Here is a 16,555-nt window from a genome sequence, read left to right on the forward strand (position 1 = left end):
GAAGCCCCGGTGCAAATTATACAATTTGCAAGCACAATTTGTGAAAACAACAACAACTGTGTTTCCAACTGTGAACCAGTTTTATATTTTATTTATTTATTTTGTCCTTGCATTCTTTCTTGTGGCTCAGTGACACACCTGAATGAAAGGCTCATTATGCGGGTCATTGGTACCTTCTCAGGTGTGAACCACTCAATTATTCATGATGGTGTTGGATCGTTTACACCCCTACGCATACTGCCTTTCCAAACAAAAAGTGTCTTACAAAATTTAAATCAATGTATTGTTTTATGTGAATGATTAGGCAGGATGATTTTCACATCATTTTGAAGAAAAAACTCTAGGCGACAAAATGCATTATTCAGAAGTCTTGTGGACACATATTTAGTATGTGTTTTGTGGCCTTATTTCAGAAACTTTCGTTTTCTCAATAACCATGCATAAACATTATTCTCTCAAAAATACAAACATGTACATGTTGCTCACATATTATGGTAGCCCTGTTTGTGCTAAATAGAGTGTAATTACACCTTTGCCATTAATATGTTTATAAGCAACTGAAAAAGCACAAATGTCAGGGCATGTCAGAACATCTCATGGACCCCAAAAATACCTCAGACCCCAGAGGGTTAATATTGCAAGAATGTAGATTTATGTCACTAGATGACACCACAGTTGTAAAACATATCTCAGAACCTACACATTAAGCAGTGCCTTTCACATTATTTAACTTATTTTCCCAGAAATCCAACATCCATGACACACTTTGAGTCATTTTTGCTTTGGTCTTTATTGTGATTGACAAAGCTATTAATAGAAAGACAAATGTATTAAGGACTTATGTATCCTTTCAAATGGCTACACTGTTGTCCACATTTTTGGGGTTCAGATAGGTGTAGGGAAGCTCCAACTTCTTGTTCCGCTCCTCGATGAGATTGGACAACTCCCTCAGATCCTTTTGAAAATCTTCAATGAGTTTGCAAGGGACCTCTTCATCATACAGATTTTCTGGGAAATGTCCCAGAGGGTACTACGGACAGGGTATCAAGATTGTAATCGTAAATAGCATGTTGATAAGAAACATGTTTATAACAATGTTTAACACAGTATGTATGACAGCACTAATATTCTGCAAGAGCCCACTGCAACACTATGCTCACTGTTTGCTAATCTGCTTTGTAATGTAAAAGTCAGGTAATGCAAACTAGAGGAATGAAAGCAGTGTAAGTAAGCCATTGTCATCTAGAGTAATATGATGGCATTCACAAGAACGCCATTCAGATTGTTCACTTTTTCACAACGAAATTGAAATGCAGTCTTTAAACATGTGCCCTGATGGTGTAAAAACTCACATGGTCTGCAGAGTCCTTGCTCAGGAGTCTCAGGACAGCCATCCCATTCACCGTGGTGCTCACATCAGGTAGGGTCTCCAGGATCGTGTTCTCAGTGGTCTGCCCTTTCTCCTTGGGAGGGGGCTTTCTGAGGGCAGTGGGGTAATTAGGCATCCAGCCACCAAAGTCAAACTGGGGGGAAAGAATTTGTGAAAAATGTGATATACAAGCCAACTATTCATAAAGAATAACAAGAGCACATAATTAACATTACTTAGGCCATGGAAAGTGGATATGGACAGGTTTTTCTAACTTTTTTAGTCATGCCCCTCTTAAAGGAGCATTTCACCTGTGGGAACATTATCTTTATTGAAAGTGGGTCATATATGTAGTCGAAATGTAACGTAAATTTCGAATTTGGTTGATTTCATCCAGGAGAAATTGGCACAAAAAAAGCCACGAACAGCTGATTCGAGCATCAGACTTTCGAAATCCTCTTCTTCCATATCATACTGAGTACCTTCTGCCATTGTCTTAACTTCACATCTGGCTCCACAGTGCCTGTTAGCTTAGCTTCCAAACAAGATGGCGGATATTGCTTTTAGTTTCTACAAGTAAAGTCCCACCCACTGATCTGTAATAGGTCTGTAGCGTAAGTGGGTCCCACCCCCTGGGAAAATGAGGAACGAGTGTTTGTAGTCTCAACCCCACTACAAAGATGTGGGACTTCCTGCTTAGAATGACATTATTGATGACAGAATCATTATAAGCAAGAACTGCAACACTAAAATCCGTATTTCTCCCATCTCAGAGGAAAATGAGGGAATAATGCACGACCATTCAAAAATATGACTGGGTTTCTAACGATACAAAGCTTCATGAAAATGGGTGAAGTGTCCCTTTAAACACAAATCTGGTGACAAGTCAACAGTCTTAAGAATGGAACTGGCGTTCTGTGCCGCTTTATAAAGGCAAAGCGCCAACCGCTATTCACACACTTGAAAGCCATTGTAACGACTGTGTTCTGTTTTTCTGCTGATCTCCTTATAATAGTTCTTTACGATTGTTGCTTGTCAGATTGTATGAACATGATCCTCGCTGTAAGATCTCAGGTGATCAATCAATGACACGTTCGGTGATCTGAGCTGCATTACACGCGGGATTGAAATGGTGGCTACAAAGAAATCTCTAACGTTAATTTTAGTCATGGCTTGTCTTGAAAAACAAAGACAATTTGACGGTCGTCGTAGAAGTCACACTGCAGGACTGAGATTCAAATCTTCTGACACTGCAAAAATTTCGTCTGAGGTAAAATGTGATCGCAACGGTCATCAATCGTCTGTCTGTGAACATGTCAAACTAACGATCAAAGACTTAAGATTTTAGCCAAGGATCAGAGGAATCTTTTAGGATTTGCTAAATTTGTATCAGACGGCCAAATCGTGGCCAAAATCACACAGTGTGCACTCGGCTTAACACACAGATCACAAAAAACTAGAACATAACTATATACATGAATCAAAACACATGAACACGTGACACTGAATGTACAGCTAGAGGAATGTGCAATTCACTGGATTTGAGAAAAAGTGTATGAGATTAGGATCACGGACTGCAGCTTTAATGGCTCTGTGTGATTGGAAGTGAATTGACTGTTACTAACTGACCTGTCCACTGTTTACAGTGGCATGTTGGGCTGATGCAGTGAAGATCACCATGGTGACAAACTTGATAAGCTCTTTCAATGTCTGAAAAGATGATGGTATTCCTGGGAAGAATGAAAGGCTGTTTCTGTGAGGAACTCAGTTTAGAATGTTTATACGTAAACACGCACACATGCACACACACACACACACACACACACAAACTGAAATGGAGAGTGGAACCATAAACCAAACTACTTTTGACTATTGACCTGGTTAAATTATTTTCCATAAAACAGTGAATTACAGTGGGGTTTACAAAAAGAGGTTGTGCCTCAAAGCAAATATGTCTATTTTATGCTGTGCAAATACTGAGCTGAACACAAAATAAAAAGAAAGGAAACCTTTGTTGGATTAAATGTCCTAATATGGCAACAATTCCGTTGGAAATGCATACTCATTGATCGTGACACTTTATTTATTCCACCAGATATCACACTTGCAGCATCTTCAACTGCAACAGCCCTGATAACGGACTGATAACAGACCTGAGGAATCTCTTCCCAGGAAGCCATTGGTGAATATCTCACTGATCCAACGCTGCAGTTCTGTGTCCTTCTGCACATGTGCATCACTTTGATAGTAGTGTGACAAGAAAGCTGCAACAAACCTGTAAGCAACCACAGTCAGATATTTTCCAGGTTTACATATTTACAGCTTTACTTTTTTTGTACATTTGCTTTGCATTTATTTTTTAAGCAGGAATTTATTCAAAGCGACTTACAACACAGAACATGTACAGCATGTGCTTAGTGACTAAACCCATGAACCTATATAATTGACACTGTATTTGTTGAAATTTAATCAAAGTGCACCAGGATGTATTAGTTCAGCCCTAAAAACTGGATGTATTATGTAACACACACACACACACACACACACACACACACACAGAGAGAGAGAGAGATAGATAAAATCATAATGCCTTTAAATAACAACACTAGACTAAACTCCACTGGTAGTCATACTTGTTGATGATATTCCACAGTTTCATCCCGTCATCTCTGTAGTAGTAGTGGGGCACAGTCTTCAGGCCTCTATCGGAGATGTTATCAGGAAGACAGAGGGCGCTGTAGGTCAGGGAGGCAGTAGCACGCTTCAGCAACTTTTCCAATGACTCTCCACCTACTCCTGCATACTAAGAGTAGTATCATTAACGGAGAGAAGACATGACATAAAGTTAGGTTAAAGGCTACTGTAAAAACTAAGTTCTGTCACCACAAATCCCATAATAATTTCCCCCAAATTTTTATTTAAAATTTAAAATCGAGTAAAAGAGTAGATTGTTAAAGAAGTCAGTCATCACAGAAAACATTAAAGATCCATTTTGTATATATATATTTTTTTAACAATCTCACAAGATATGTTTGCAGGTACTGTAACTGATGTGTGGCTGAGGGTGACCAGGACAGAGACTTGGGCTTGCCTTTCAGGAGGTTTGTTAATGGGAAGACGATGGAGCTGAAGTTCTTGATGAAGCATTGAAAGAAATTGGAGAAACCGAGGAAGCGCTGGAGTTCTTTGATCGTTGTGGACCAGTTTCGAACAGCATCTACCTTCCCCTGTTTAAGATGATATAGTTTCTCACCAATGGTTGAATCTCCTTGTGGTCGCCCAAAGACCTCGCGGAAGTGCCTTGTGAAACTATCCAGGGATTGAGTTACGGGTCCTGCTTGAGTCCAGAGAGTTTCGGCCCACTGTAAAGCTCGCCCCGACAGCAGGGATATAATAAAGGCAATCTTGGCTCGATCGGTGGTAAAACGCTGCGGTTGCATCTCTAGAGCCAGTGATCATTGTAAAAGGAATCCGTTGCAATTCTCCGCCGAGCCAGAGTAGGGCGCCAGGTTGGCCACGGGACTGGCAGAATAGTGGATGTTGTGGCTGTGGAAGCACTGAGGGTGCGCTTGAGTCCGTCCACGATCTCCTGAAAAGGATCGCTCATGCTGCGTTAAAGTGGGTCTGGTCTTCTGTAACGGATTGACTCAGATAGATGGAATATAATCAAGAAAGGGTTTGTTGCAGTATAGCGAAATCAGTGGAAATAGATGGGAGATGTCAATGGAGATAATCACTGAAGAGAATGGCTTGGAACTTTACTGTAACATGGACGATGCAGAGAAGATGCGGGGGTGGTGACTTCAGAACGGGATGAGGAGCACACACCTCACGAGGACTCATGAAGAGGAGGCAGGTAGGTAGAGCACAGGTAGGAAGAGCACAGGGAAGCACACACGGGGCGAGGAGTAGTGAGACTTGGAACGCAGGAATGTAGAATATGCAGAGAATAACGTTGCTGGAACAAGGAGTACAGGTGTCATGATCACGCTTCGTCCCTGCCTCTCTGTTACAACGGGTAATCAGTCTTTACTTAAGTACGAGACCAGACAACTATGAGGCTCGAGGTGTGTGCTTAAGTATGTGCGTGGTGATGAACTTGAGAGGTATCAGGTGTGTGTGATACTCCGGGGATGGTGCTCTCTGTGATTGGCTGGTGACAGAGCCTAGCGTGTCTGTTACAGGTACATAGGATAATGAACTGAATTCAACAAAAAATGTATTGGATTATAATTGAAGACCTTTACACCGTGTCCTAACTACACATGACGCCGCGACACGTGATAAAAGGTATCTTTTCCATGTTAATCAGAGTTTTTGTCCTAACCAGCCGTGACTGCGACACGCAACAATTCTATTTTATAAACAGTTTCTATTTTTCTGCGTCGTCGTGCTGGGACAACAAACACAAAGTGTGGCGATGATGATCTCAGGGACTGTTTATGTGCTTTATTTAATGTTAAAAGCGTGTAATGTGACGTTGAATATCATTTAGTGCTCCAGCTTTGTAGCTGTAAAAGCAACAATGGATAATTCATCCGATAATTCGCGTCGCGTCTAGTGTGGACAGACAAATTATTTGTCGCTGGAATCTTATTGCATCGCATCTGGTTAGGACATGGTGTTAGTGCCTCTGCAACCATGACATATATGCATACCATTGTAATGGCCCCATCCTTGGATATCAGCTCATTCCGGGCCATGATGTTGATCTGGAGCGTGTATCGGATATGAGGAAAGAGGAGCTACAGAAGGAAAAGTAAGTAAGAGATTTGTATTTTCTGCCAATGAATTTTAATTTCTTGTCTGTGAGTGTGTGTGTTTTTGCACCTGTGTGTGTGTACCTGTACACCATTCCAGTTATTTTTACATGAATTATAGAATGATTAATTTTTTTAAGAGAATTGTTTCAGGGAGGTGAATGGGTTTGAGTAAGACATTAGTGACCCTTCATGAACTTAATGTTCTGTGTAGTCTTGTGTCCATAGGCTATAGATGAGTCAGTCCTGTTCTCCAAAAGGAAAATATTGAAGGGCAGGCTTTTTCACAAAGCCACATCTCTGAGGTAAAATAGACAGCCGTGACCACAGATTACAGCTGAAAAACTCTCCTGCCGTCAAATAGTATAGAAGTAACAAACATTCTCTCTCACTCTCTCTCTCTCTCTCTCTCTCTCTCTCTCTCTCTCTCTGCTTCCGGCGTGAGTGTTGGATGCGAGTGGACGGTTGTGAGCGTGGGTGGATTTACTTGAGTGAATCTTTTTTTTCTCTCTTTTTTCTTTTTTTTTTTTTCTGTTTTTTTTTCTTTTTTTTTTTCTTGCGTTTGCCTTTGGGGCTTTGTGCTACCTGATTTATCAGGGAAACATGACAGCCCAAAGTGCGCATGTTTTTGGTTCGCTCACGTGGCACCATGCGGTTAAAGTGGCGTCTGCTGCAGGTGTTGAGGAATGTTGCATGGCTGTCGGAGTGGTTGTGGGGCATGAATGTATTGTATCTGCCTCTAGGATGAACAATGCCATGGTGATTTCCCTCAACAGTATTGAAAAAGCAAACGAATTAGCTGCACATGGAATTGTGATCAGCGACGAGTTTGTCACTGTTCTTCCCCTCTTACTACCATCAAAAAGAGTTACTTTATCCAATGTTCCCCCTTTTCTTAGTGATGAAATACTAACTCAGGCGTTGTCTCGTTACGGAAAACTGGTATCCCCAATCAAAAAGATTGCGATCAGTAGTGAATCCCCTCTTTTGAAACACATTGTTTCTTTTAGGCGTTTCGCATATGATAGTTAACCCTCTGGGGTCTGAGGGATTTTGGGGTCCTTGAGATGTTCTGACATGCCCTGACATTTGTGCTTTTTTCAGTTGCTTATAAACATATTAATGGCAAAGGTGTAATTACACTCTATTTAGCACAAACAGGGCTACCATAATATGTGAGCAACATGCATGTACATGTTTGTATTTTTGAGAGAATAATGTTTATGCATGGTTATTGAAAAAACTAAAAACTAAAGTTTCTGAAATAAGGCCACAAAACACATACTAAATATGTGACAATAAGACTTTTGACTAATGGATGTCGTTGCCTAGAGTTTTTTCTTCAAAATGATGTGAAAATCATCCTGCCCTTATCATTCACATAACACAATACATTGATTTAAATCTTGTAAAACACTTTTTGTTTGTAAAGGCAATATGCGCAAGGGGCGTCAACCATTCAACAGCATCATGCATATGTAGTGGTTCACACCTGAGGAGACAATGGGGCCCGCATACTTAATGAGCCATTCATTCAGGTGTGTCACCTATAGCCACAAGAAAGAATGCAAGAGCTATATATATATATATATATATATATATATATATATATATATATATATATATATATTCTACCAAATTGGTTCACAGTTGGTAGCATGTCAATTTTTTTTTTTTTTTTTTTTTTTTTTTTACAAATTTTGCTTGCAAATTGTATAATATCCAAGGAAAACATGTCTAGTAATTGTGCAGTTAATTCTCATACTGTATTTTCAGTTTTGGAATATGTATCCTCTCCCCAAATTTGTCAATAATAAAACACAATAAAAATTATTTAAAGAAAAGGCTTATATTTACCTTTTAAAATGTGTTTACATCTACCTTGTAAATATATTTTTTTTTATTAAAAAGGTTACAATTACAACAACAATTGAAGTGTAATCTTTCTTTGTAAAAACTAAAGTATACATTTTATCATACATATTTCAACGTTAAGGATTCATTACTTCGAATATAGCCTACATTGACAAAACATAATATATTTAACATATTAGCAAAAATTGGCAAACAAAAGCTTATTTGAGGTGGCAGATATTTTACAGTAATAATGTGTAATCTATCCAAAACTAATCAACGAAATGTTGTCTTTCATTTGTCTGTAACATAGGTCTTTCGTTTTTATTATAAGGAATATAAATATTAATTTGCAGTTTAATACGTTGCTTATACAAATACATTTTATTTCAACATATTTCAGTCGATTTTTACTCAGTATAGCAAAATAGTTTGCTAAAAGCAGATCATTCATTCACACACAGAAACGCAATTCAAAAACCGTCTTTTTGCGAGTTGTGGTAAACAGCGCATCTCTGCCGTTCATTCATTCACACACAGAAACGCAATTTACTTGAGAATGAAAAAAAACTTACTACAGTATTCCATCCGTTGCTCCTCGAAATACCAGCCCTTCTGAGGTACATTTTCCATTATTATTATTCCTCACAGGGCTGCGAGACAGTGTAAACAAGTACACTGATCTGAATAAACTTGATGTGTTTTCTCGAGCTGATATGTGGGCGTTCACAGTTTGTATGGGATCGTCTCAGTCATTTGCGTTTGAATAGCGCGCGCTCTCCGTGGGCGGGGCAGATTAAAACGTAATGAGCTGAGATGAGAACGACTGACATCTCTCTCTTTTCATAAAGATAACATTAACAGAGAATTTTTTTTTTTATATATAAATTACTTCATTTAAAAGAAGACAATTCAAGCTTCATGCCTGTGTGTCTGTATGCCTGTTTGACTGAGTATTCGCTAAGTTATGGTTCATTTTCGGACGCGTTTCATAATGGACTTAACTGACAGAGAGAAGGCAGAACTCGCTTCGTGTTTATTTTTCTTTATTTGGCGAAAAGCACAACACTTTGTTTTTTATTGTGAGTATACACAAAAATAATACACATTTAACAGAATCGATTGATGTATGAAACTTGTTTGTAATATCAAAGTCAACAGAGCAAAATGAATCTCTTTTGAACTGATAAAAAAAAAGCGAGCTGGTATCGCCGGCGATACAGCCGACCCCAGGGGGTTAAAGATGATGTCGAGTTGGAATTGTCACTTAATTTTCGAATTGAGGGATTTGATTATGTGATATTTGTTACAACCGCGAAAGCAAAGTGTTTCGGTTGCGGCAAATCAGGACATGTAATTCGAAATTGTCCGGATAAATTAAAGTTTAAGGTTAAATTAAAGGTTTAATTAAATTAAACCGAAGCTAATAAAGAAAATAACGTTAAATCCGTTCCCGGTACGAGTGAAGCAACCGAGGCTGTTTTGTTGAACTGTGAGGCGCCGGCGCTGAGCCGGGCCGAGCCGGAGTCGATGGTCACGGGGAAGGACCCCCTCGGTGAGGGGCTGGATGCTGCTGGCTTCGCTGAGACTGGTTCAACCTCGACGCATCTAGAGCACTCAGGTATGATACGTGTTGAAACAACTACTTGCAATGATGGAAAAGTGGGTTAGGTAGGAAAAAGAAAATAGAGCAAAAGCCTTGCCAAAGCATCATTGAGGGTTCCCTTTCAAGGGAACTCGCGTTGCGTCGAAACTGACGCTATGGGGAACGCTTTGCGTGATGATGTCTTGAAGCACATGTAAAATCAGTCCAATGGTGTGGCGGAACGTCAGAGGCGGGTGACGTCACGTACCAAGAAGCTATAAAAGCCGGCCCGAAACAGAAAACGAAAGCTTTCTGAGTCTTCAGTTGCGCTCTGTGTTGAATCTGTCCTTGTTATTTGGTGTTGTCTGTCTATATTATATATATATATTCAGTATGGCGAGCAAGCAGCAGTTTAGAGTGTGTGTCCATCCCTGCCCGCGTTATTTAACGGGAGGTGATACTCACACTCTTTGTGTTGTTTGTTTGGGTGAGGAGCATGCCCAGTCAGCACTCGAGGGTGGTGACTGTGTGCATTGCGAGGCGCTTCCATTGCGTACGCTCCGATCCCGCTTGGCTCGGTTCAATCCCGATCACGTTCCCCAGGGCTTGGGTCCCGCCGCTGCCGAGGCACGGCGTCGATCTCAGACCTGGGGTTCACAAATGGATTTATCAGTGGATGTTGAGACGGGCTCTGCCTTATCTCAGCCTCCTTCTGATGGATCCAGTGCCTCTCATCAGGGTGTGGAAGCACGCGCTGCGGTTTCTTCCCCCCCGATGGAGGCACCAATACTGCAATTGTCCAGCTCTGAGGAGTTGGACGTTGTTAGTATTGAAGCTGAGTCTGAGGATTCGCCACCTCAGTCTCACGCTTTTGAGGAATTGCTCGATGTTGTCTCGAGAGCAGTTCAGAAATTATCTATTGAGTGGCCAGAGGATAGGCAGGACGTTCGTTCGAAAAGTAAGCTCGACGAACGCTTCCTGCCATCTCGTACACAGCCTCAGCGCAGGAGCCTTCCGTTTTTCCCCGATCTCCACACCGAGGTGTCGAGATCGTGGGGAAAACCAGTGTCTTACAGAGTGTACACACCACAAACATCTCACTATTCTTCCATTTATAAATATAAAGAATATGGTTATGGGGAGATGCCGAAGGTGGAGGAGACGCTTGCGAGCTATCTCTCTCCAGCAACGGCATCTTCCTTGAAGGCTCCTTCACTTCCCTCTAAGCCAGTTAAATTCACATCAGCACTGGTTCATAAATCGTATGCAGCCGCTGGTCAAGCTGCAGCGTGTCTGCATACGATGTCCCTTATGCAAGCTTATCAAGCAGAATTATTGGGAGATTTAGAGGAGGGCGGGGGAATTGGTCCTGACACGGTGGCCGAACTACGCAGAGCCACAGATCTGTCTCTCAGGGCCACCAAGGAGACCGCTAAATCAATCGGGCGGTCTATGGCAGCCCTGGTGGCCACTGAGAGGCATCTGTTGCTCAATCTGAGCGATATTAAAGATAAAGAGAAACACGTTCTCTTAGATGCTCCGGTCTCCACTGTTGGTCTTTTTGGTGATGCAGTTAACAGTGCTGTAGCTAAATCTCAAGAAGCTTCTAAACAGGCAGCTGCACTGCAAAAACTTCTCCCCCGCCGTTCTTTCATTGAGGCTGCTGAGCGGGAGCAGCCTCACTCCTCTAAAAAGAGCGCTGAACATCGTGCCACTCAAAAACAGAGTGTGTCCTCCCGTGCTCCCCCACAAAAATCTCGGGGACACGGAGGGCGCTCTCAAACCCAGCAGCCTTCGAGGGGTAAAACGGATCTGCGGACCGTTATTACCGCCAAGAAGGCTGCTGGGAAAAAGTCCTGACGTCCGAGGGCTCAGGACAAATGAGGGTAGTTCCCCCCGAAGCAGAGCGGTTAACACCTCTTTTCACGGTGCCCGTCTCTCTTCGGTGCCCTCAGGGGACTGTTCTGCCAACCCTGCCGCCTCCGGTGTTACAGGGCGCAGCGGTCTCCGGCGAGCACATATCTCAAGGTCCATCCGGAAACGTAGTGGCCTCGGGATGCCCGCCCCCTCTGAGGAGGGTGCTAGAGCAGTCTGTTCGGTCGTTCCCTGCCGGTGCGCCGTTACAGGGCGACGAACCGACTACTCAACAGCAACAAAATCCAGAAACCAGTCTCGAGAGGCTGGTACCTCTAGTAGAATCTTTGACAGCGTGGAAGCTACTGTCAAAATTTCTCGTTGGGTCCTGCAGACCGTGGAAAAAGGGTATCAGATACAATTCAAGAAACGCCCACCTCGGTTTATGGGGGTCCTGCCCACAGTGGTGGGCCCCGAGCAGGTTCTGGTTATGGAACAGGAAGTAAACACTCTGTTAGAGAAAGGGGCCATAGAATATGTACCTCCCTCCAACAGGGAAACCGGGTTTTACAGCCGGTACTTCATAGTTCCAAAAAAGGACGGGGGATTGCGTCCCATTTTAGATCTTCGAGTTCTGAACGAGTCAGTCATGCAGCTCAAGTTCAAAATGTTAACTTTGAGACAAATCGTGCCACAGATCAGGTCCGAGGACTGGTTTGTCACGATAGATCTCAAGGACGCATATTTCCATATTTCCATCCGTCCGTGTCATTGGAAGTTCCTGAGGTTTGCTTTCGGGGGCAAAGCATACCAATATCGAGTTCTTCCATTCGGCCTGGCTTTATCACCCCGCACTTTCACCAAATGCGTGGATGCAGCTCTGGCGCCTCTGCGCCTCCAGGGTATTCGCATCATGAACTACATCGACGATTGGTTGATTTTAGCTCAGTCGCATCAGTTGGCGGTTCAACATCGAGATGTTGTTCTCGCCCACATGAAAGAGCTGGGGTTACGGCTGAACGCCAAGAAGAGTGTGCTTTCTCCACTTCAGAGGACCACTTTTTTAGGCGTGGTTTGGGATTCAGTGTCGATGCAGGTGCGCCTGTCACTGCCACGTGTAGATTCCATCCTTGCAGCTGTGAAAAGTGTAAAGCTAGGCCAGCTACTCACTGTCAAACAGTTCCAGAGACTGTTGGGTCTCATGGCAGCAGCTTCCAACGTGATACCTTTTGGACTACTGCACATGAGGCCCCTGCAGTGGTGGCTCAGGACCAGAGGGTTTTCCCCGAGGGGCAACCCATTTCGCACAATCAAGGTCACGCGGCGATGCCTATGTGCCTTGGTTATGTGGAAGAAACCCTGGTTCCTGTCCCAGGGCCCAGTGTTGGGAGCTCCTTGTCGTCGCAAACTGCTAACGACGGATGCTTCCCTCACGGGCTGGGGAGCGATCCTAGAGGGTCGTTCATCTCAAGGTCTGTGGGAAGACCATCATCGTTCCTGGCATATCAATCGCCTAGAGATGTTAGCTGTCTTCCGGGCTCTGAGGAGCTTTATCACAGATCTCAGGGGACACCATGTGTTAGTGCATACGGACAACACGTCGGTAGTCGCCTATATCAACCACCAAGGCGGTTTGCGCTCGCGCCCATTATCCAATCTGGCACGCCATATCCTCTTGTGGTCCCAGGGGAAGTTGCTGTCACTCAGGGCAGCCTACATCCCCGGGGTACAGAATATAGGAGCAGACACTCTGTCGAGACCGGGGCCGAGGCCCGGGGAATGGAGGCTCCACCCCGAGGTGGTGGAGCTGATATGGAGGGAGTTTGGCCAAGCACAAGAGGATCTGTTTGCGTCTCGAGAGACGTCTCACTGTCCACTTTGGTTCTCCCTCACGCATCCAGCTCCTCTGGGACTGGATGCTATGGTACAGACGTGGCCGAGGCTACGTCTGTACGCCTTTCCCCCAGTTGCTCTGCTCCCGGGAGTTCTGGAGAGAGTTCGCAGGGACCGGGTTTGCCTGCTTCTTATAGCCCCGCGCTGGCCGGGCAGAGTATGGTTTCCCGATCTTGTGTCCCTCCTCGACGGGCATCCTCTGGAGCTTCCTGTAAGGAGGGACCTTCTGTCTCAAGCAGGGGGCTCAATATTTCACCCCCGCCCAGAACTGTGGAACCTGTGGGCTTGGCCTCTGAGGGGGCCCAGCTCATAGAGTCAGGTCTCTCAACTGAGGTTGTTGAGACCATTCTACAGTCCAGAGCTCCCTCCACGAGGAAACTTTATGCCCTGAAGTGGAGAGTATTCACTTCTTGGTGTAGTGACCGTCGGTTGGATCCAGTCAACTGCCCAATTGGTACAGTTCTGGAGTTCCTGCAGGACCGGTTCACTGCAGGTCTGACCCCGTCCACCTTAAAGGTTTATGTGGCGGCCATAGGTGCTTACCACATTCCTTTGGGTGGAATGTCTGTGGGGAAAGACCCTTTGGTATCTCGTTTCCTTCGTGGCACTTGGAGGCTGAGGCCTGCAGTTCGCTCTAGGGTGCCACCATGGGATTTGTCCGTTGCGCTGCAAGGCCTTTCCCTGGCCCCCTTTGAGCCCATTGAGGAGGTTCCTGAGAAGTTTCTAACTCTGAAAGCTCTGTTTCTTCTCGCCGTCTCTTCTCTGAAGAGAATAGGGGATCTCCAGGCATTGTCGGTTGCTCCGACATGCTTGGAGTTTGCTCCGGGTATGGTCAAAGCGTTTCTTCACCCTAGACCAGGCTATATCCCCAAGGTCCCCACTAATGTGGCTAGACCTATTGTTCTGCAGGCCTTCTGTCCTCCTCCTTTTCAAAATGCGGACCAGGAGGCTAATAATTTGCTTTGCCCAGTTCGGGTGTTAGACGCTTATGTCCACAGAGCTGCCCTGTGGCGTAAAAGTGATCAATTATTTGTGTGCTTTGGGTCTCCTAACAAGGGAGGTCCGGTGTCTAAGCAAAGAATGAGCAAGTGGGTGGTTGAGGCTATCTCACTTGCTTATGAGGCGGCGGGACAGCCTTCTCCTTTGGCTGTCCGGTCGCACTCTACTAGGAGTATGGCGGCCTCTAAGGCCCTTATATCAGGAGTGTCTTTACAGGACGTTTGTGATGCGGCAGGCTGGTCCTCACCGCACACCTTCGTCAGGTTCTACTCTCTGGATTTAGACTCTGCTCCAGGGTCTCATGTTTTGTCTTCTTAGTGCTGCTCACTTGATTACACACAGGACAGACATTTGTAGCTATGGAGGCGTTGGTATAGACGTTCCCCATAGCGTCAGTTTCGACGCAATGCGAGTTCCCTTGAAAGGGAACGCCTCGGTTACGACTGTTACCTCGGTTCCCTGAAGAGGGAACGAGCGTTGCGTCGCCTTGCCATATCTCCTTCATGCCTGTCAGCGCGACTTCAGACTTTACGAAGCTTTCGTTTTCTGTTTCGGGCCGGCTTTTATAGCTTCCTGGTACGTGATGTCACCCGCCTCTGACGTTCCGCCACACCATTGGACTGATTTTACATGTGCTTCAAGACGTCATCACGCAAAGCGTTCCCCATAGCGTCAATTCGACGCAACGCTCGTTCCCTCTTCAGGGAACCGAGGTTACAGTCGTAACCGAGGCGTTTTTCAATGCTGGTTAAATCAAGGGTGGTGATTGATTTTAAATTTTATAAAACTATGGAAGACTTGTCTACTTTTGAGATTATTTGGTGTAGTAATGGAGCATTGTGTGTTGTTTCTGAAGATGAGTTAGTTTTTTCTTTGTAATGTAATGTAATGTAATGTCTGTAGAGATAGGACTAAATTGGCAATGGTTTCCGAGTTTTTCTAAATTAACTGGGTTGATGTAGCTTTTTTACAAGAAACCCATACTAATACTGATAATGAAAATGAATGGAGCATGTGGTGGGAAGGGAAGCTCACTTTAAGTCGCAGGACAAATAACAGCGCAAAATATAAATATATCGAAAAATATAAATGTTAGTTTTTTAGCTGTAGATGAGGTTATATACCTTTTGTTAACTAAGATTGAGGTTGGAGGAATGGTATTTGTGTTCATGAATGTTTATGCCCCAAATAATGGGTGTGAGAGGATGGATTTTTTTTATGAAAATGAGAAGGTTAAGACAATTGATAGTAATGTGTGTGTTGTTGTGGGAGGAGATTGGAATTGCACCACAGATTTTACAACTGATAGAAATGGTGAAGAGCCACATAGTCAATCAAGTATTGAGGCATTAGGTAAGATGGCGGCACCAGGTGTGACAGGTGTAGCTGCAGCGCTCTTCACCTATGTGCTGCTCGTGAGTATCTTTAGCTATACTGACACCGGTCAAATTTTGGATGACTACTATTTTAACGGTAACACAAAGCTACCCTCTGTGACTGATCTACTGACAAGCCAAGCAAAAAAACATTTTGGATTTGGGAGACACGTCTTCATTCAACTGCACCTTTCCAACCGAACAACAAAATGCTCTAAAACCACAATAAAGCCACAGAAAAGCTACGCGTTTCTAATAACCATGACCCTCTTGCTGTCCAGAGACATCCACCATTGCCCTGGTCCGCTCAACAATCAAGAACAAGACAGACTCCACACCACGTCCGCACACAGCACGAGCATCACTGGTAGTAGTCAGGTACGCTCTTTATGTAATTTACACTACAGTAATGGGCAACAATCTTACCTGAGTGATTTTGTCTCTCCGACTAGCGTCGTGGACGTGACGGCTGGCTGGATGGAGACTGGGACCAGGCATGGCATGTCTACCTGTGTGGAGCCGCGTGCACTACCTCTGCCATGAACGTCTTCGGCGTCGACTTGGAGTTGGGATGCCAGTGTGCTAAGCGCTCAAGATGCATCGGATCACCAGAAACTATAATTTTTGTCAAATCCTGCAGTTGACATTTCACAAACTCTAACTCCAAAGGAATATAAAGCTATTCAAAACAATAGCTCAATTATACCCGGAAGACCCGAAGGGACGTCTCCCTCATGGCCGCCCGATGGGACGTCTCCGCCATGGCCACCCGAAGGGACGTCTCCGCCATGGTCATCTGCTCAGCCTAACCCGCCCTAGTTTCCAGTACTGCCTGTACCGACCTGGATTCTTCAGTCAATGTTCA

The 16,555-nt window shown here is 44.1% G+C and overlaps 1 protein-coding gene across 4 annotated transcripts in view; it reads right to left on the reverse strand.

Moving 5' to 3' along the window:
• Positions 1 to 771: 771 nt before the first annotated feature.
• The window catches only part of LOC309482911 (hydroperoxide isomerase ALOXE3-like), a 61,353-nt gene continuing 45,569 nt past the window's right edge, over positions 772 to 16,555 (reverse strand). For all 4 annotated transcript variants that reach the window (XM_082148515.1, XM_082148516.1, XM_082148514.1 and 1 more), the window contains 6 exons: positions 6,028 to 6,114; positions 4,003 to 4,172; positions 3,523 to 3,644; positions 2,999 to 3,099; positions 1,353 to 1,523; positions 772 to 1,030 (listed from right to left, as the gene is read on the reverse strand). In XM_082148515.1, the coding sequence (XP_082004641.1) occupies positions 851 to 1,030; positions 1,353 to 1,523; positions 2,999 to 3,099; positions 3,523 to 3,644; positions 4,003 to 4,172; positions 6,028 to 6,114 (831 nt within the window). In that variant the 3' untranslated portion in view covers positions 772 to 850. The remainder of the gene's footprint in view (positions 1,031 to 1,352; positions 1,524 to 2,998; positions 3,100 to 3,522; positions 3,645 to 4,002; positions 4,173 to 6,027; positions 6,115 to 16,555) is intronic.

The sequence above is a fragment of the Leuciscus leuciscus genome (assembly GCF_965113295.1).
Source record: "Leuciscus leuciscus genome assembly, chromosome: 2".
Classification (NCBI taxonomy): Eukaryota; Metazoa; Chordata; class Actinopteri; order Cypriniformes; family Leuciscidae; genus Leuciscus; species Leuciscus leuciscus.